The sequence below is a fragment of the Leptosomus discolor genome, unplaced genomic scaffold (assembly GCF_034619465.1).
Source record: "Leptosomus discolor isolate bLepDis1 unplaced genomic scaffold, bLepDis1.hap2 HAP2_SCAFFOLD_41, whole genome shotgun sequence".
In the NCBI taxonomy this organism is placed as follows: domain Eukaryota; kingdom Metazoa; phylum Chordata; class Aves; order Leptosomiformes; family Leptosomidae; genus Leptosomus; species Leptosomus discolor.
The window spans coordinates 366350-385937 of NW_028237908.1; the positions used below are offsets into that span (position 1 = coordinate 366350).

At 50.1% G+C, this 19588-nt stretch overlaps 2 protein-coding genes across 2 annotated transcripts; both read left to right on the forward strand.

Moving 5' to 3' along the window:
- Positions 1-1108: 1108 nt before the first annotated feature.
- LOC147412407 (olfactory receptor 14A16-like) lies at positions 1109-13598 on the forward strand. Its single transcript, XM_086481398.1, has 6 exons — positions 1109-2027; positions 5742-5845; positions 12066-12094; positions 12583-12634; positions 12739-12876; positions 13392-13598. The coding sequence occupies exons 1-6, from the start codon at positions 1109-1111 to the stop codon at positions 13596-13598; spliced, it is 1449 nt and encodes a 482-aa protein (XP_086337524.1).
- A 4419-nt stretch (positions 13599-18017) lies between these two features.
- Positions 18018-18941, forward strand: LOC147412408 (olfactory receptor 14C36-like). The gene has a single exon (XM_086481422.1). The coding sequence runs from the start codon at positions 18018-18020 to the stop codon at positions 18939-18941; it is 924 nt and encodes a 307-aa protein (XP_086337548.1).
- Positions 18942-19588: the final 647 nt, after the last annotated feature.

Here is a 19588-nt window from a genome sequence, read left to right on the forward strand (position 1 = left end):
CCAGTAATGATGGAGCTTTACTTGGTAGTGGGAAGAGAAGGAAACCTCCACAAAGTGCTGCTTGGAAGGTTCAGGCTGTATGTGAGGAAAAAGAAATCTCCCCCAAAGGGCAGCCATGTGGTGCAAGAGGTCCCCCAGAGGGAGTCTGGATCAGCCCATGGCTTTGTGTTTCAAGGAACAGGTGGTGAGGGTGGAGAGACGTAAGTAAATGTATAGAAATGCTGAGGGCAGAGCTGTGTGGGAAAGCAAGATGGGTGTGTGCAGCCGGCAAGGGAAGAGGGGCAGGCGTGGCAGAGTGCAGGACAGCCTGCAGCAGAGATGGCCGAAGGCTCTGGCAAGGCTCCTGCTGCTACTTTTCTTGCTTTTAGAAGCTTTGGGTTGTGGAGGGAGTATAAGTTATCTCAGATGCATTTGAGGCAATGATCATGGGGGCTGTGGGCAATGCAGTGTGTGGTACTTGGAAACAAGTTGACTCTCCCTTCAGGAGGTGCTGGGCACTGTCCTTCAGGCACCTGAGCATCTGCCTGAGGTGAAGATATTGAAGCTCCCTTCCCCAGTGTTGGGGACACTTCAGCAGGGGAGGATGGGAACCTACTGACAGCCCCATTCTCCCCCACAGGCACGCTGCTGTTATCATGTCTGGAGAGAGCCTGGAGATGGAAAATGGGAGTGAAAAAGATTCTGTATTGGCCGTGAGTGATTCAGACCCAGACTTTGCTGTTCAGGAGAGCAGAGTTGGAAGGGCTGGGTCCCTCCCTGGGCTCTTCCCTCTCAGACACAGCAGGTCTGGGTGCTGCCCCCACCACACTGCAATAAATAGGGACAAATGTCACATGGTCACTGAGGCAGATACCTCTCACTCAACTGAAGGCACCCATTGCGAGGAACACCTACCAAATGCACAGGCTGTTTGTCACCACTGCAATAGCACAGGTCTGACTTCTCTGGAGCCCATATGCAGAGCCCCTGCACGTCAATCCTGACCTCACAAACTTAAGCCATTTTGGGGTTGTCTGGGAGAAACAGCATAAGACTGGCTCAGAGAAATCTGTCCTCACTTGTCAATGTTTTCTCCTCTTTCAACAGTCTCCCTTCCTGCAGTGAAATAATGTCCAATGGCAGTTCCATCACAGACTTCCTCCTCCTGACATTTTTAGACACACGGGAGCTGCAGCTGTTGACCTTCGGGCTCTTCCTGGGCATCTACCTGGCTGCCCTCCTGGGCAGTGCACTCATCATCACCACTGTAGCCTGTGACCCCCACCTCCACACCCCCATGTACTTCTTCCTCCTCAACCTCTCTGTTCTTGACCTTGGCTCCCTCTCCACCACTCTCCCCAAAGCCATGGCCAATGCCCTCTGGAACACCAGGGCCATCTCCTACATGGGATGTGTTGTCCAGCTATTTCTGTTTTTCTTTCTCATTTCAGCAGAGCATTTTCTTCTCACCGTCATGGCCTACGACCGCTACGTTGCCATCTGCAACCCCCTGCACTACGGGACCCTCCTGGGCAGCAGAGCTTGTGTCCACATGGCAGCAGCTGCCTGGGGCAGTGGGTTTCTCAATGCTGTGCTGCACACGGCCAATACATTTTCTCTGCCCCTCTGCCAGGGCAATGCTGTGGACCAGTTCTTCTGTGAAATCCCCCAGATCCTCAAGCTCTCCTGCTCAGACACTTACCTCAGGGAGGCTGGGCTACTTGTGGTTGGTGTCTGTTTAGGCTTTGTTTGTTTTGTGTTCATTGTGGTGTCCTACGTGCAGATCTTCAGGGCCGTGCTGAGGATCCCCTCGGAGCAGGGACGCCACAAAGCCTTTTCCACCTGCCTCCCTCACCTGGCAGTGGTCTCCCTGCTTGTCAGCACTGGCATGTTTACCTACCTGAAGCCTCCCTCCATCTCCTACCCACTCCTGAATATTCTGCTTGCAGTTCTGTACTCGGTGGTTCCTCCAGCAGTGAACCCCCTCATCTACAGCATGAGGAACCAGGAGCTCAAGGACGCCCTGAGGAAACTGATCACTGGTTGCTGTTCAGAAGCAACAATAAACTGCCCATATTCTTTTCTGTATCACTAGTAATGGAACTCATTACAGGCCTAGCTTCTCTTTGTCAGATCGTTTGCATTGATTTCTTTGATTTTAGCTTTTCTTGGATGTATTGATGCTCTCCACAAAAAAGCTGTCATTCTTCATCCTGTTTCTATGTCAATGTCTGCCTCCTTGTGTGCCCCAGAGACTTTGTTTATATAAGGAGCTGTGCTTTCTGTGCTTTTAATCCAAATAAAGGACCCTGCACTGACTTGTTTCTCTGAGTTTCTTTCTCCAAGACCATTTGTGGAGCTGCTTGGGCAGCATCTGTGTGCTGAGGTGGAGGGGGCATTGGCCACCCTGAGCTGGGTCTGCCTCTCAGCCTCACCAGCATGGCCCTGGCCACCGCAGCCCACTTGCTCTGCAGAGCAGCACCACCAGTTCAGGGTCTGTGGGGAGCCTGGGGAGGGCGTGCAGGAATGGCCATCCAGGTCAGCAGAGATGAGCTCTGTAGGGAAAAGTCTCTGTGGGGAGATGGGAGTCCCAGGAGAAGAGCAGGGCACCGTGTGTGTGTGCAGGGGGGACATGGAAAGAGAAACCCTTTGGTGTGGGTGACAGCTTGGGTCAGGCTGCCCTTTCCCTGAGGAAAAAGACCTTCCTGAGGATCCCCTAGGCCAAGTGTCTTCTGCTGTCCTAGGGAGAAGCTTGGTACATGATGCTGCAAGGTGCCTGTGTTTGGGATCTCCTCATCATGCTGGCTGGATAAACGTTCTCAGTGGCCTCTGTTTCTTGCTCTGGGACATGAAGGACAGGCAGAGCAGGGTCTGGTCTATGTCTGTGCTCCCTGGACACCCTGGGGGAGCTGCACCAGGGCCATCCTCACAGAGCGGCCAGTAGCAACCACCATGTCCAGCACTGGCCTCTGACCTCAGCTCACAGAGGTTGCTTGTCCCTCCACAGAGGGACACCAAAGGACTGGGTCAGAAGTCCATGTTTGCACTGTACAGAGCAGACGTAAGCATGCCCATCATGTTTGTGTGGAGAGGTGATCTCAAGCAAGCACAAGGGCCATCAGCACTTCTTAGGGGTGCCATGAAGGCCTGTGAGACAGACAGTGTCTTATTGTCACTTCCTGTTGAGAGTAACAGCCCCTGGGAAACACCTGAATGCAGCCCTGGGATGGGCTTCCTTGAACCAAGATCAGAAGTAGCGCCCTGGCCTGTGAAGGTGCTTTTGAGGCAACTTCTGTCTGAGTATGGGATAGAGGATGAAAGGCCATGTGGTTTGTAGAGGTGCTTGTGTTTCCTGTTTCCATGGAGATGTGAGTGGGCGGGAGGAGGCAACTGGGTTGTGCAGGTGCTTTGTGATGTCACTTGTGGCTGAGGAGCTCTTAAGATCCCTTCAGCTCTCAGCAAGGTTGTTGTGGTTTCACATGATCCCAAGCAGGGTACAAGACCAGAGGTGTCCCCTGGCATGTGCATCTTCTTGTAATGACCCTGGTGGCACTGTAGCTAGTAGAGCAGGAGCAAGGTCATGGTCTATGCAGGTGCCTGTGATGCCCTAGGTGGCTGAGCCCCATCTCCTGCCAGGTTCTGGCCTGGTCAATGTGAGCAACTCTCACCACACGGCTCCTCCTGCCCAGGGCTGTGGCTGGAGCACAAACAGACCTGCGTTTTGGGAAAGCCTTGGTGATCCAGAGCAAAGCCACGGCAGCTCCCCTACGCTCTCCTCCCCTCCTTACCCCCCTGCCTTCCACCTCTAAGAAGGCTCAGACCCCCGGCTCAGACCTGTGTGCTACATCAACTTGTGTTTTGAACACCTCCACCACTTCCCTGGGCAGCCTGTTCCGGTGTTTGATCACTCTTTCGGGAAAGAAAATTTTCCTCAGCTCTAAACTAAACCTCCCATGGAGAAACTTGAGGCCATCTCATCCTGCCCTATCACTTGTTACTTGGGAGAAGAGACTGACCCCCACCTCACCACAACCTCCTCTCAGGTAGTTGTAGAGAGCGGTGAAGTCTCCCCTCAGCCTCCCCTTCTCCAGATTAAACCACCACTGTTCCCTCAGCCGCTCCTCATCAGCCTTGTTCTCCAGGCCCTTCACCACCTTTGTTGCCCTTCTCTGGATACGCTCTAGCACCTCAATGTCTTTCTTGGAGTGAGGGTCCCAAAACTGCACACAGCATTCGAGGTGTGGCCTCACCATTGCTGATACAGACCAGGATGGTTTTGGCCTTCTTGGCCACCTGGGCACACTGCTGCCTCATGTTCAGCCAGCTGTCAAGCAGCACCCCCAGGGCCTTTTCTACCGGGCAGCTTTCCAGACACTCATCCTCAGCGTGTAGTGCTGCATGGGGTTGTTGTGACCCAGGTGCAGGACTCGGGCACTTGGTCTTGTTAAGCTTCACGCAGTTGATCTTATCCCATTGATCCAGCCTGTCCAGGTCCCTCTGCAGAGCCTCTCTACCTTCCAGCAGTTCAACACTCCCACCCAATTTAATGCCATCTGCAAACTCACTGAGGAAGCACTCAATTCCCTCATCCAGCTCATCGATAAAGATGTTAAATAAGACTGGACCCAACACTGAGCCCTGGGGGACACTGCTTGTGACCAGTCACCATCTGGATTGAACTCCATTCACAGAATCACAGAATCACAGAATCACAGAATCACAGAATCACAGAATCACAGAATCACAGAATCACGGAATCACAGAGTCACAGAATGTGCGGGGTTGGAAGGGACCTTGAAAGATCTTCTAGTCCAACCGCCCTGCCAGAGCAGGACCACCTAGAGTACCTCACACAGGAAGGTGTCCAGGCGGGTTTTGAATGTCTCCGGAGAAGGAGACTCCACAACCTCCCTGGGCAGCCTGTTCCAGTGCACTGTCACCCTCACAGTGAGAAAGTTTTTCCTTATCTTTATTGGGTTATTCTTTAATGGTTTTACACCTTATGCTACAAGGGTATGATGTGAATCACCAAGCTACCTACTAATGAGTGTTTCTAATTATCGAAACCATAAACGGTGTTCAGCATATTTTTGTTGGTCTTGCAGCATCACCACCTAGCACTATTCTTGTGCTTTATCTCTTAATCCATCTGTTCCATCACTGATGTCTGCAGAGTCATCAAGAGTCAGCAACTCGTGTTTCTCTTTGATGTAGATACTACTGTTAATTTTGGGAGAAGAGAGGTTTCCTTGTCTTTGTTGGACACTAGATCTTCTCGCTTAGGGTAGGTGATAAGTCTTGGGTCTGGAGATAATGATGCAGGAATTATATGCTAATACTGTTCTTGGCTCCCCAAAGGCCTGTGCAGTCTCACTAATCTATATCATAGTTTGAAGAATCTCTCGGCCCTATCCACCCTACAGATCCTTTCCAGGTGGAATGGGGGTACGCCATGTCAGGGTTGTCAATACACATATGGCAATGGGGCCCTGAGGGCCCAACTCGGCCCATGGGATTGTACTCCCGTGGATTTAAGGATGCTGAGAGGAGATATAGTGCTTGGGAGAGAGGTTTGTTTGTGGTTAGCCTGGCTCTCATAGAAGTAGGGAAAATCGCACAACAACAACCAATCGTATTAAGAGCCCCGTTTAAAGTTATAAAACCAGTTATTACCGGGACCTCCCCTTGTGACCGGGTGGCCCAGAGAGCCTCGGTACGAAAGAGGTGTGCCCAGATTGAACACTATTGTGACATTTTCTCAGTGACCGAAGGCACCTTCACCTCGAGCTTCTACCAGGATAAGCCCGTTTCCAGCGACTGCCACACCGGATTTTCTACCACCTCTGACATCACAGGCACCTTCACCGTAAGTTTCCGCCACCATAAGCCTGATTCCAGTGCCTTCCACAATGGATTTCCAAAAACCTGTGCAATCACAATCACTGTCATGGCAAGATGCCGTGAGCACAGGCCTGTGTCCAGAGCCTGCCACACCACATTATTAAACCGCCTGTGACATCACAGGCACAATCACCACAAGCTTCCACCAGCATAACCCTGCTTCCAGAGACTGCCACACGAGTTTCAATCACTGTGACATCACAGGCACCTTCACAGCAAACTTCCACCAGGAGAAGCCTGATTCCAACATCTCACACCTTTCTTCAACCACCTCTTGCACAACAAGAACATTCACAAAAAACTTCCACCAGTATAAACCTCCTTCCAGCACCTGCAACACCACATTTTCAACCTCCTCTGACAACACAGGCACCTTCACGGTAGGCTTCCACAGCCTTAAGCCTGCTTCCAGTGACTGCCACATCGTATTTTTTGCCTCTGTGACATCACAACCACCTTAATGGCAAAGTTCTACCAGCATAGACAGGAATCCAGGTCCTGCCTTGCCAGATTTTAAAGAACTTCTGAAATCATAGGCATTCTCACCGCGAGATTCTACCACCATAAGCCTGCTTCCAGTGACTGCCACACCAGATTTTAACTCTCTGTGACACCACAGGCACCTTTACAGTAGCTTTCCACAACAGTGAGCCTGCTTCCAGCAGTCTCATATTTTCAACGTGTGTTACATCACAGACACCTTCTCTACAAGCTTCCACCAGCAGAACCCTGCTTGCAGCTCCTGCCACAGCTCTAATATAACAGGCACATTCTCAGCAACCTTCCATCACAATAAGCCTGTTTCCAGCGACTGCCACACCATAAATTTGAACCTCTGTGAAATCACAGGCACGTTTCCCACATCTTCCACCAGGATAAGACTGGTTCTACTGCCTGCCACACCAGATTTTCAATCACTGTGACATCACAGGCATATTTCTGGCAACTTTCCACCACCACTCGCCTAATTCCAGCAGCTGCCCCACAGGTGTTTCAACCACCTCTGACATCACAGGCACCTTCACTGCTACATTCCAGCACCGCAAGCCTGGTTCGAGTGACTGCCACACCAGATTTTCAACCTCTGTGACATCACAGGCACCTTTACTTGCCTTCCACCACTGTAAGCCTCATTCCAGTGACTGCCACACCACAGTTTCAACCACATCTGACATCACAGGCAACTTCACTGCAAGATTCCACCAGCATAGACCTGTTTCTAGTGACTGCCACACCATGTTTTCAATCACTTCTGACATCACTTATTTCCCATCCTTTACCAAATACATTACAAAACCTGGGTATCCCACAGGCTGTCTCCTCGCAGGATTGCACTCTTCAATATCAGGCGCCTTAGGCTTAGCCCAGTCTTGTGGGGTTTTCACCACGCCTTACGGACAGGCAGTTACCAATAATAACAGAACCCCTTTACCTTCTCCTGGGGAACTTGCTTGAGCAGTGTGGTCTGGGGATCGGTGGTTCTTCCAGAGAATCCCTGGGTGCCGGCTGGGGGTCCTGTGATCCCCAGGATCTGCCGAGGTTAGCAAGACGTGTCCCAGTTACTGGTTATACTGGATACATAGTACATAATAAACAGGTTCTTATACATAAACCTGTTAATTCCTGTAACTCACTATCATCTCTCCACCTTCATCTGATTATGCACAGTAGGTTCTTGAATTGAGTTGAGGGGCTGAGCTGCGACCATCCGCAGACCCCAGACTCAAATGTGTGACCCTCCAATGCCCTTGAGTCAAAGCCTTTGGCTCAAGCTGTCCTTTGGTCACGATTCAAAGACTGTTAACAAAAAATTTAGAGTAATAAATCCCACCTAGCAGACATCCTTAAACAAGAACATATTATCTTTGCCCTTAACCATGAACAGACCATCGGTTAATGAACACCTCTGGTCTACATAGCTTGGGACGCTACAGGGTAACCTAACTGAATGTATACAATTGATTTTTATGCATACAATGAATTTTTATACCTGTTTGATGCCACTGGGAGAGGCTGAGGTTGAGCATGGGGGTCTTGGAGGCCAACGCCTTTGCAGAGCCTTGCAAAGAGGCCTGCCAGCCCTTTCCTGGGGCGCTGGGTGGGACAGGCTGGAGAGGGCTTCAGCTGCTGCTCGGTGTCTGGGGGAGGAGATGCAGCAGGTAGAGCTGATCTCATGAGGCCAAGTCCTGTCGTGGCTTTAGGTTTTAGAAGAGTGAACCGAAAACTTCTTTAGAAGTGATTGCTGAGGGATATGAAAAACTTCTTGTGTTATTTTTCGTTTTGGATTGATCTGCTGCTGCAATGGTACTTGATGCAGAGCCCTGGGGCTTAAGGAACTGCAGGGCTGCTTTTCCTTCTGCAAAGAAGCCGGGCTGTTGCCATTGCTTATCTATGGGAACGAATCGTTATTCTGAAACCAAACTTGGAGCTTCCAAACCCCCTTGCTTCCTAACGCTCCTCACCGAGGTGGGAGGACAGCTGCAGCTGGGTGAGGAGTCCAAGATGAACGCTCAGTAACAACAGGTGTCATGAAGCAGGCATTCTTTGTTGCAGCACTGGGGATCGCTCCACCACGAGTGCTCCACCAGAGAGGTCTCACAAAGTAGCTTAAGGACAGTTTAACTCATGCCCATTCATTACATCTCTCAGAACTAATTATAATATTCAGGACTCTCCTGGAACTCATTACTATACTCTAATTTTTTTGGAACAAGCACAGTTATATTTTGGTGGAGACTCTTCTCCCTCTGGTAGTCTTCTGTAGTCTTCCTCACGTTGTTCTTCCTTTAACCCCAATCGGTGCGCATGCTCAGTTGTCCTTTGAACATATTTTTGTGTCTCCTGGTCTCCTACTGTACTTGGGTGTTTTTCCAAGTTCTTGTTATTTACGTACGTCGATATGTCTGTGTCCTCCAACACCAAAGGCCACACAAACTGTTCTTCCTTGACACAAACACATGATGAAGTTCCCTATACCTTCATTGGTTAAAATATTATTCTCTGACAGACAATGTAAACTGCAGACAGAGTGTATAAGATCAAAAGGTTCTCAAAGACTAAACTACGTAGTTTAAATCAACCAGGCTTAACATGGTATATACAAGGAAATCTTAGCCCTCTCATTCCCCCTCCCCCCCCCCCCCCCTTTTCTTTAAGCTCTGTAAATTCTTTTACAGATCTTCTAAATTCTCATACTTCATTACTTTGGGTAAGGCCCATATTCTGAAAATAAGAGTTCTAAGCTTACACCACAAATAACAAAGAAATTTGTAGCGAGGCAAGGAATGGTCTGTTCTCCCTAGTAACAAGCGACGGAACAAGGGAAAATGGCCTTAAGCTGTACCAGGGGAGGTTCAGGCTGGAGATCAGGAAGAATTTCTTTACTGAAAGGGTTCTCAGGCACTGGAACAGCCTGCCCAGGGAGGGGGTGGAGTCACCATCCCTGGAGGTGATGAAGAGATGGGTAGACGTTGTACTTAAGGACATGGTTTAGTGGTGTTGGTAGAGCAAGGACAAAGGGTGGACTTGATGACCTCACACGTCTCTTCCAACCAAAACTGTTCTATGATTCTAGAGAAGGTCGTTACAGTCACTACTTTGATCAGGATCAGGATAGGGTACATCTGCCCAAAATTTTCTGGTCAGAAGGTGAATAACCTGAGACAATGTCCCACTAATTATGACCTGTATCACCTGCTCTCTGGCTTTATCATTTTACTAATTTGTCCTTGGTGATTATTGTCTCTACTATGGCCTTAGCAAGGGTCTTATTTCTTTTTCTCAGGGTCTTATTTCTTTTTCTCAAATGTTCCTCTAATTCCACTGGTTCCTTTAAAATCTTATTTGATTTTTCTAAAGAGAGGCTCATATGACTTAGGTTTCAGCTCTCAGAACGCCAGAATATACTGGTTTGTTTCTTGCTATAGACGTAAGGTACACATTTGCCCATGTCTTTTTAAATGAATGAGAATTCTCAGGCACCCTACAAATGCAGTATCTAGACCAGATTTCTCTACTACTGTTCTGTTATTTGTTACAAAGCAAACATAACTTGCATTTACTTTTTTAATAATTGTCTCCACAGGAATTCATTATTCCTCATTCAGTCCTCCTGTACTTGGTCCTTTTGAGTAATTCCCCAAATAGTCTGTAAAGTGAAAGCTGTCCAGCCCATGAATTGAGTTAGGGGTTTGTAGGTTTCCAATGAATCCAGAATGCTCTTCTCAAATAAATGTAAGAACCTGTGATCACAATTTAGGGACTGGATCTGCGATTTAAAGTGGTTGGTAACCATTCTGCCTGAGGTCATCTAGATTGAGAAACATTGAACCCTGCTCTTCCTCCTTTATTTTGCAGAGTTTCCAAATCTACAGCATTTAGAATCCACATACGGGTCTCAGCTCCTCCAAATAATGTATCCTACCAGGTGTGCTTTATCCCACAGGGAGGGGTAGCTGGGAGAGAAGTGTTGAAATATAACACAGGTTTCTGCTGGTTTGGTGCCACTTTCGTACAGGTAGGTGGGATTCTAACTAGCTGATCCTTATTAACTTTGGGTCTAGGATTAAGCATGGAAAGGGTATCTCCCCACCAACTCCTATTTTATATAGGAGTAGCATTCATACAAAATAACATCTCTAACTCCCTTGTTGACCAGGTGTGGGACTGAGCAGCATTAATTGCTTCGTTTCTTGATTGGCATTGTGATAAATCGGTTGATATGTACGTTATATTACATCAAGAGATGGCTCCTTCACTAGTAATTGTGATATTTGTCTCGTCTAGCCTTGGACATGAAATAAAGACCCTTCCCTGCCATTCAGTTACACTCCTGTTGGTAGGAGCTGGCCTCCAGCTTGAACAATTACCACTTAGTGTAATAGTTAGAATCTTACCGTTCTGATTTGCTGGGCACAAAAAATCATCTTCTTTCTGAATTGTGGTAACATTCACCCATTCACACATTCCACACAGGCAACTCAAAGAACCTCCTCCTGTTAAGGGCCAACTGGGGGAAAAGGTAACTCTTTCCATTTCCCACCCTAAAATGACACATACAGCTGTTAACTTCATCTCTTCAACCGTCTCACGGAAGTTGATCTAGTGACATCAGGTCTTCACGGTTTTGGTGCTTTCTAAACTCTGGAGAAGTGGATCCACGTGGTGAGGTTCTGGACCTTCACAGCAGTGTAGGCAGTTAGCAGCGCTTGAAATGGTCCCACCCACTTCTCATCCAAGGCAGATCCAGAAATGCTCTTCACGTACACCCAACCTCCTGGTTTGTAGGAGTGAACAGGCGCATCCGGTCCTGCGGAATGACTAGATATCACCAATTTGTTAATACCTTTCAATATTGATCCCAAAGAAATGAAGTACTGTTAATGTGACCCTCCCCTACTCGTTGAAGAGTCTCATCTTTAGAGTGAGTTGGAAATGACCTGCCATACATTATTTCAAAAGGGCTAATCTTTTATTCGCTTCTGGGCTTTGTTCTTCATCTTATTAATGCTAAAGGGAAAGCTTGGTCTCACCTTAGAAAGTTTTCTTGGCAGATTTTACTTCATTGTGTCTTAATGAGGCGATTCATCTTCTCTATCTGTCCACTAGCTTGGGGTCGGAATGCCGTGTGAAGTTCCTACATTCTTCCCAAATATTTACTAACCTGTTAACTACTTGACATAAAAAATGAGGTCCTCGATCCAAGGACATTGTTTCAGGTCCCCTCCATCTTGGAATAATTTCTCTTAGCAAGTTCTTAGTTACTTCCCTGGCCTTATCAGTTCTACATGGAAAGGCTTCAGGCCATCCTGAAGAGGCGTCAGTTAGTACTAAGAGGTATCTGCACCCCGCTTTTCTACGGAGTTCCGAAAACTCTACTTGCCACCCTTGGCCTGCTACGTAACCTTTTCCTGTGTTCCCAAATTTAACTCTATTCTCTGTCTTTGGATTGTTTCTTAAACAGAGCTCACACCTCTCGGTAACTGACTTAGTTCCTGTAATGTATTTCTGGCCACAAATTGTTGAGATAAAAAGGTGTAGAGTGCCTCTGTTCCCCAAGGAGTTTGACCATGTTCTGACTTTACCAAATGCCATAGAATATGAAAGGGAACTACTATTCTCCCATCTGTATTTTTAACCCACCCCTGCTGCTCTGTTTGTGCATCTAAATCTTTTTTTAATTCTAGATACTTGTCATCATCCTTCACCTGTTCTGGTAATGGCAAAGTTCTTTCAGGAATTAAATTTAATAATTCACTTCGTTCTGCAGCCTCCTTTGCCCCTCGGTCTGCCAATTTATTTCCCAGTTCTTGGGCAGTATTCCCTTTCCGATGTCCTTTTCAGTGCATAATAGCTACTGCATTTGGTGATGGCACAGCATCTAACAATCTCCAAATAACACCTGCAGGTTTAAAATGTTTTCCTTCTGCAGTTGAAAGTCCTCTTCCCTTCCAAATAGCGCCATGGGCGTGTGCAACTCCAAAAGCACGTTTGAAGTCTGTCTGGATAGTTACCCTTTTATCGTTCCCTGGCTCTAGGGCTCTCAGCAGAGCTATTATTTCCGCCTGCTGGGCTGACACTTCTTTGGGTAGAGACTTAGCTTCAACTACCTCTTCCTCTGTAGTTACCGCTACCCAGCCATCCTTTTCCCATTTCAAATGAAGCTGCTCCCTGCTCCCGGGTTCCATTTGCCTCTTCTTTCAGGTCCAGTCTGCTCAACGGCCGATTCCTCATGCTGCTTGGAGGAGGCTGTCCTGTAAGGCCTAGCAGGTTATCTGAGCACCTTCACCCTTCAAAGCTGCTTCCCACGGCCCCACTTGTGTCAGTCTCCGGAGGACATCGAAGTCTTCTTCTCTGCAGTCCCAGGTCTGTGTTCTGCTGCTGGCCTTCCTCGCGCCCCTCTCCTGCCTGGCACCCCGCTATTTCCTGGTCAAAACAGCCAAGGCTGACACGGATTATAGCGTCCCTGAGCAGCTCTTCCTTGTTTGCCAGGACCAGGTTCAGGGGAGCATCCCCCTTGGTGGCCCTTGTAGCATCTCTGCTCAGAAGTCATCCCAGCAGCCTCCACACTGTTGGCACTGTGTGGCTTTGTATGGCCAGGGGATGCCAGGGCACTTACTGTTCCCAACAGGAACCTGCTCGTCAACCCAGACACTCCCAGACTTTTTCTGCCTACCGACCCTCATCAAGTAGTTCATAACTGCCAAGACAGCGTCACCCTCACTGTCTTCTCCTCTGACCCTCACTCCCACAAGCTAATGTAACCTGTTGCCCGTCTTCTACAGGATCTTCATATATCTGAGCTACTCCACACTGGGGGCATCCCCCCACCCTCATCCTACTTGCCACTGCCTCTGGCACAGCCTGCATCATTCCCGTGCAGCACCACCGCTCAGGAAGTTGTCCCACCACACCTTGTTTACTGCAGAAATGTCACAGGGCTGTGACAAGCCATGGGGGCTCCTCCTGGCCATGCGTATTTGGGCCACAGCACCTCAACTGTGTCACCGTAGGGGAGCACAGATTTCTCAGAGGGAAAACTGGGCACTGATCCTGACCAGAACGCCATTGTACCTCGGGCAGTTAGTGCTGTGCTGCGCTCTGCTGCACGTACAGCGTGGCCTTCAAACCCGCACTGTGCTGCCCAGATCCCTTGGAAGCAGGACAACCTCAGCAGCATGTGGTCACACAAGAGCCTGGAGGCAGCTCCCACTCTCTAGGGGACATCACGCCTCCTGCATGGCCATGCCTCTATCTATCATGGCAGCATCAGTTGTCACGTAAACATCATTTCTATTTGACTGTAGAGATGATCAACAGAGTTATTGTCTTGTAAGAAAATCCTATAGCAGCTGGAATGACCAAAACTGGGGACGGTCTGCTATGGGTGGGGTCTGCATGGTTTGCAGTGTTCAGGTCGAAGGCCCATTCAATGCTACATCCCCTGGGGTTCCCATCAGTTAAAGGGACCTACGATTATCTGCATGATTTTCTCCTTATAGTGTCAGTGCTCATAAATTGGGTTTTAAAAGATACCTCACAGAGTCTGAGTGCTGTTCTTACTGGAATTCTGATGAACCAGTGCCTCTTGATTCAGCACCCTTGGATGCAGCCCCTCCAGTCCATGGTATGGGAAGAGTGCGGTTTGCTCCAGTAATCCTTGGCTTCACCCCCATCCACCCCCGGTTATTCTCCTCCAGAGTCCTGCCCAAACCTCAGAGGCCTTGGAGACCTTGCTGGTGGCAAATGAGTCAGAAGGGACATAGACTGTCTCAAATCTATCCACATCTGCTCTTACTAAATTCAGCAGTGTTCCTATATTATCGCTTTTTATTCTTTAACTGTTCCTGAAGGACCAAAAATTCATCTTGGTGCCCTTGAATTCCTTTTTGATTTCCAGTTGGGTTATGATATGGACCCTCACTGTGCTTGGGGGATGCTGTCCTGGAAGACAGTATCCAGGCACACTGTTAAAATTCTTGGTCTTTGCATGGATTTTATCCTCAAGGAGCTGATAAAGATCCCAGTGTGATCTGCTTTGTGCTCATGCAATGCCTGACGCTGTTGGGCAGAGAAGGGACAGACCTTGCCGCTCTCATGGCACCTGAGGACTGATTGATTGTATCAGTCAATGGCACACAGGCACCAAGTCAAGCTCTCATCGATGCTGTCTGGGACATCTGTGACACACCTGTCCAGAATGGGAATTGCTTTCCTGTAGGTCCTGTGCTGTCCCTGCCAGCCTTGGCACCTCATGTAGCTCTGGGGGCCTGGACTTGAGCATGAAATGGAGTAGCTGCCCTGAATTCTGTCAGGCAACGTGGGGATGAACATGGGACAAATGCCATTATAGTCACTGGTGATCTAGTAAATCCAGCTGATGAAAAGAGAGAGATCTTGCTGTCCCTATGGCAGACGACTGCAATTGTTCATAGGATCAACTCTATAACCGGCCATGAGCATAATGAGCAGGAAAAGATTATTTTGGCCTTTAGAGGGCTGTCATTTCACTGGGCCAAAGGAATTTCAACCACGCTCATATATGATCCTTGAGATGTTGCCCTGTCTCTATGAACTTCTTCTTTAGAGCTTGTAGTTACCTGTGTGCCTCTTGCATCACCTCTGGCAACTCAGATGTGGCCAGGGTTTTGCATCTGAACCCCTCCCTCCTGCCTTTCACCTCCATGAATTCCCAGGGCAGCTGAGAAAAGACGCTCCCATGCAGGTGCCTATTTTGTGCAGAGCTGAAAAGAGGCCAGAGGTATCCCACCTCCTGAAGGTGTGTGGCAGGCATGGGAGGGAGCTGAGTCTCCTTCAAATGCCAGGAATAGAACGGCAGGGTGAGATGTCTCCATTGATTCAGCTGAATCTCTTCCCTCAGCAGGGGTAAAGGAGGTCCCTGCCTGTCACTGCCTGGGTATCCTGTCTGATAAAAAGACAAAAAATTTGATTTTTAGATGTAACTTTGTCTCTGAAAGCTTTTCTCTCCCCAGCTGAGGAATAGAACAACAATTATTGTCTCAGTCTGTTTGAGAGCAGGTTCCCCTGGAGCCCCAGGCTCGGCTGGAGGGAGCCCAGAGGGGGCAGAGAAAGGGCTGCCTTGGGCTGCTCCCCTGCTGCTGAGCTGGGCTGGGCTCCTGGGGTGGGGGGAGCTGCTGGCAAGCGGGCAGCGCTGCAGAGAGACAGCTCTGCCCAGGAGCAGCTCCTGTGCAAAGCGCAGCAGGGCTGAGGGCACTGCCTGCAGGCAGGGAGGGGAGAGGAGCCAGGCAGAGGGAGGTTAAAGGTAGTGTGGGTATAACAAGAGAAGAGAGCTCATTTGGAGAAAAACCTTCAGAGCCCAGGACATGGTAAGTCTCTGGCTGCAGGACGATGCAGGTGCCTGGAACAACCTCCTGAAGCTGGCCCACCCCACAGCCTGCAGCTTCCCTGCTGCTCTGTCAGAGGGACAGGGCATGTTGGCTGCAGAGTGTGAAGCAGGGTGTGCAGCCAGGGGTGTCCAAGGCTGTTCTTCTGAGCTGGATCCGTGCATCCCAGCAGACTGGGTGCCGCAGCAGAGACTTTGTCTCCTGACAGGGTCAGCACTCAGCCTGCCCAGGGAGCTGACGACAGCAGTGCAGGGAGAAGCTGTGGGTGGAAGAAGCAGGTGGTGCCAGGAGAGGGTCCTTCTGGTTTCAAGAGGGTGTTGTGTGGGTCAGAGCTCCTCACAGCTCCTCATCACCCCAGGAGGTTTCTGAGGGCGCTTTTCAAGGGCAAAGCAGGGATCACTATAAAAGTAAGGGGTTCTCCTGGTTCTGTGTTTTCAGTTCCCTACTGTTAGGGAAATTGGGTGCAGAAAGGGCAAAGGAGCTCTCGTGCTTGCACAAGTCACTGAGACTCCTGAGCTGTAAGTGAGAGTCCCCAGTAGGTCTGACAGCAGCCCCCTATAGTGCCTTCAGTCACTCTTCTGCCTGTGGACAGCACCAGCATCACCTTTGCTGGACCCAGCAGTGTTGGTCTGACTTGCCCTTTTCCACCTGCAAACAGGAACATGAATCCAGCCAGTGCCCTGCAAGCAGTGTCTATAGGGCCAAGGTGAGTGCACAGAGGTTGGGATGGGGTCTGTGAGCACTCACAGGGAAAAGGCATGGCACAGGGAAACACCTCCCAGAAGAAAAATCTCCAGGCAGCAGGGTTTTAGAGGAAACTAAAACCAGAAATGTTGAAGAAGGGAGAATTCAGAAAACCCCTGGTCATTCCCTCCAGTGCAGAGCCCTTCCTCTCAACCAGCCCCCTTGCCTCCTCTCCCACCCACCAAAGCCTCTGCCCTCTGGGCTCTGGGGGTCCAAGCCATGAAGCAGCTCCTCTGCAACCAGAGCTCCAGCAGAGCCGTGCTGCAGCTCTCCAGCCCCGTGCCCAGTGCCCTCTGCAGAGCACAGGGGCTGAGAGCAGCTGCCCGGCCATGTTGGGGTCTGGGCGGCGGTGTGGCCAGCTGGGGCAGGGGGACGCTGCCCTGCGTGTGCGGCTGCCTCTGCCCTGGCCTCTCTCAGCTGGACCCTCCCTGCATTTTCCCTTCTCTCAGTTATTTGCATTGTTCTCTTGTTCTTGCTGTCAGTCTCTCTGGGAATGGGAGCTTCATCTGCAGAGTCACACACTGATCTTGGGTGTTGTCCCATCCAGGTGTGTCCTTGGAACAAGTGTCCCAGCTGTCCTGTCACCTTCTAGGGTCTGGTCCATGCAGTCCGTGGAGCCAGAGTAGGAGCTGACTCTTCCTTTTTGAGATGCCGTCTCTAGGTCACTTGGCTGTCTCCTTGAGGTGTCCTTGCCAGCTTTGGTCTGCCCTCCAGGATGCAAACCTGTCCCGTAGAACCTCTGTTTTATCTGAATGCCATGTGGAGAACAGAAAGATCTCACAAGTGTGGAAATACTGTTGGGTTGGTGAAATGATGCAAGAGTGTCCTTGGATAGAAGTGGGGTGCTGGGACCTTGAGAAAGAGTGGGACATTGAGTGGTGTGCACTGGATCCCTCTGCTCTCAGCAGTGTCGAGTTGCTTTTCAGGGTAACATGGGATTGTGATCCTCCTCCATCTGAGAAAGGTGCAAGCCCAGGGCAGCTGGGAACAAGGCAGAGGGACAGACCAGCTCCCCTCACTCTGCACTACGACACACACAATCCTCCTGCCTCACAGGGCTCTTCCATTCTCTTCCAGTGTAGCAGAAGTGCTGAGGGTTTCTGGCATCCAGGAAAACTACCCAGGGGAAATGGGGGAGCTGTAAAACCCCCCCAAACCTCTCTGACTGCCTTCTGCCCTCCTGGTTCCTTGGCATGGGGAGTGCAGATGCTGACCAGCCCTTTTGTATTAGGAGTGCTTTCAGCTGACAAAGTCGAACCCCAGGACTGGTCTCTGCCCCCTCCATTCCCATGAACACCCTGCTGCAGGGCAGGGCTGACTCCTTGGCTGCCAGCAGGCCGAGTTCCTGCTCTTAATGAGACACCAACGGGAGTTCCAGCCACAGAGCTGAAGAAAGAGCTTCTAGAAAAGGTGTGTGAGTGTGTATAGTGGGGAGAGGGGGTATGGGAACTGGCTTTCATGTTTTAGAAAGTCTCCCCTAACTTAATATGTTTCCCTCCTTGAACAGTCCCCCACACCTGACAGCAGCAAATGTCCAACAGCAGCTCCATCACCCATTTCCTCCTGCTGCCATTTGCAGACACATGGGAGCTGCAGCTCTTGACCTTCGGGCTCTTCCTGGGCATCTACCTGGCTGCCTTCCTGGGCAACGGACTCATCATCACCACCGTAGCCTGCAACCATCGCCTGCACACCCCCATGTACTTCTTCCTTCTCAACCTCTCCCTCCTTGACCTGGGCTCCATCTCCGCCACTCTCCCCAAAGCCATGGCCAATGCCCTCTGGAACACCAGGGCCATCTGCTACTCAGGATGTGTTACCCAGCTCTTTCTGCTTGCCTTCTTGATGACAGCAGAGTATTGTCTTCTCACCGTCATGGCCTACGACCGCTACGTTGCCATCTGCAAACCCCTGCACTATGGGACCCTCCTGGGCAGCAGAGCTTGTGTCCACATGGCAGCAGCTGCCTGGGGCAGTGGGTTTCTCACTGCTGTGCTGCACACGGCCAGTACATTTTCACTGCCCCTCTGCCAAGGCAATGCTGTGGACCAGTTCTTCTGTGAAATCCCCCAGATCCTCAAACTCTCCTGCTCACACTCCTACTTCAGGGAAGTTGCAGTTCTTGTGGTCACTGTCTGTTTAGCATTTGGATGTTTTGTGTTCATTGTGGTGTCCTACGTGCAGATCTTCAGGGCCGTGCTGAGGATCCCCACTGAGCAGGGACGCCACAAAGCCTTTTCCACCTGCCTCCCTCACCTGGCCGTGGTCTCCCTGTTTGTCAGCACTGCCATGTTTGCTGACCTGAAGCCCCCCTCCATCTCCTCCCCATTCCTGGATCTGTTGCTTGCAGTTCTTTACTCGGTGGTGCCTCCAGCAGTGAACCCCCTCATCTACAGCATGAGGAACCAGGAGCTCAGGGATGCTGTGTGGAAAATCCTGACCGGTTGTTATTAGAAAGCAGAAAACTACCCACCTTCCTCTGTGTAGCAGTTGTCATGTAACTCTGTAGAGGCCCAACCTCTCATCTGTATTTTCTGGTGTTGATGGTGGCATTTTACCAGTCATGATGTTGTATCCCACTTCTAATTCACTGTCTGCTTTTCTTTCCAGACGGAGAGGATGTGTAGAGGAAGAGCTGTGCTCCTTGTGTGTTTAAACAAAATACACAACATGGAAGTCCTGCGGGCACTTTTTTTTCCTGAGATCCTTGCTCCGTTTTGGAGCTGCAAGGAGAATTCCTGTGTGCAGAGGTGGAGGGGAAGAGAGTTCCCAGCATGACAGCTCTGCCAGGAAGCACTTGGTCTTCCAGAGCTCTTCTCTTTCCACTTCCACACTCTCCCTCTGAGCCCTTGGGTTGCTGTAAGGCCTGATGTCTCTGGCAGCTTGGTCACAGTCCTGCTGCATGCTAGCCCTGTGACCACAGGCAGGGACAGGCAATGGGCACTTCTCTGACACAGCTGGCCTCCGTAAGAGCAGTTCCATCATGAAAGGGGATCTCCTCAGGGCACTGCCTGAAAGCTTAGGTCTTCCTCCAAACTCACTCTGAAGAACAGATGACAACACCAGTGAACAGAGAAAGAGTGTGAGTGTACAGGGTGGGG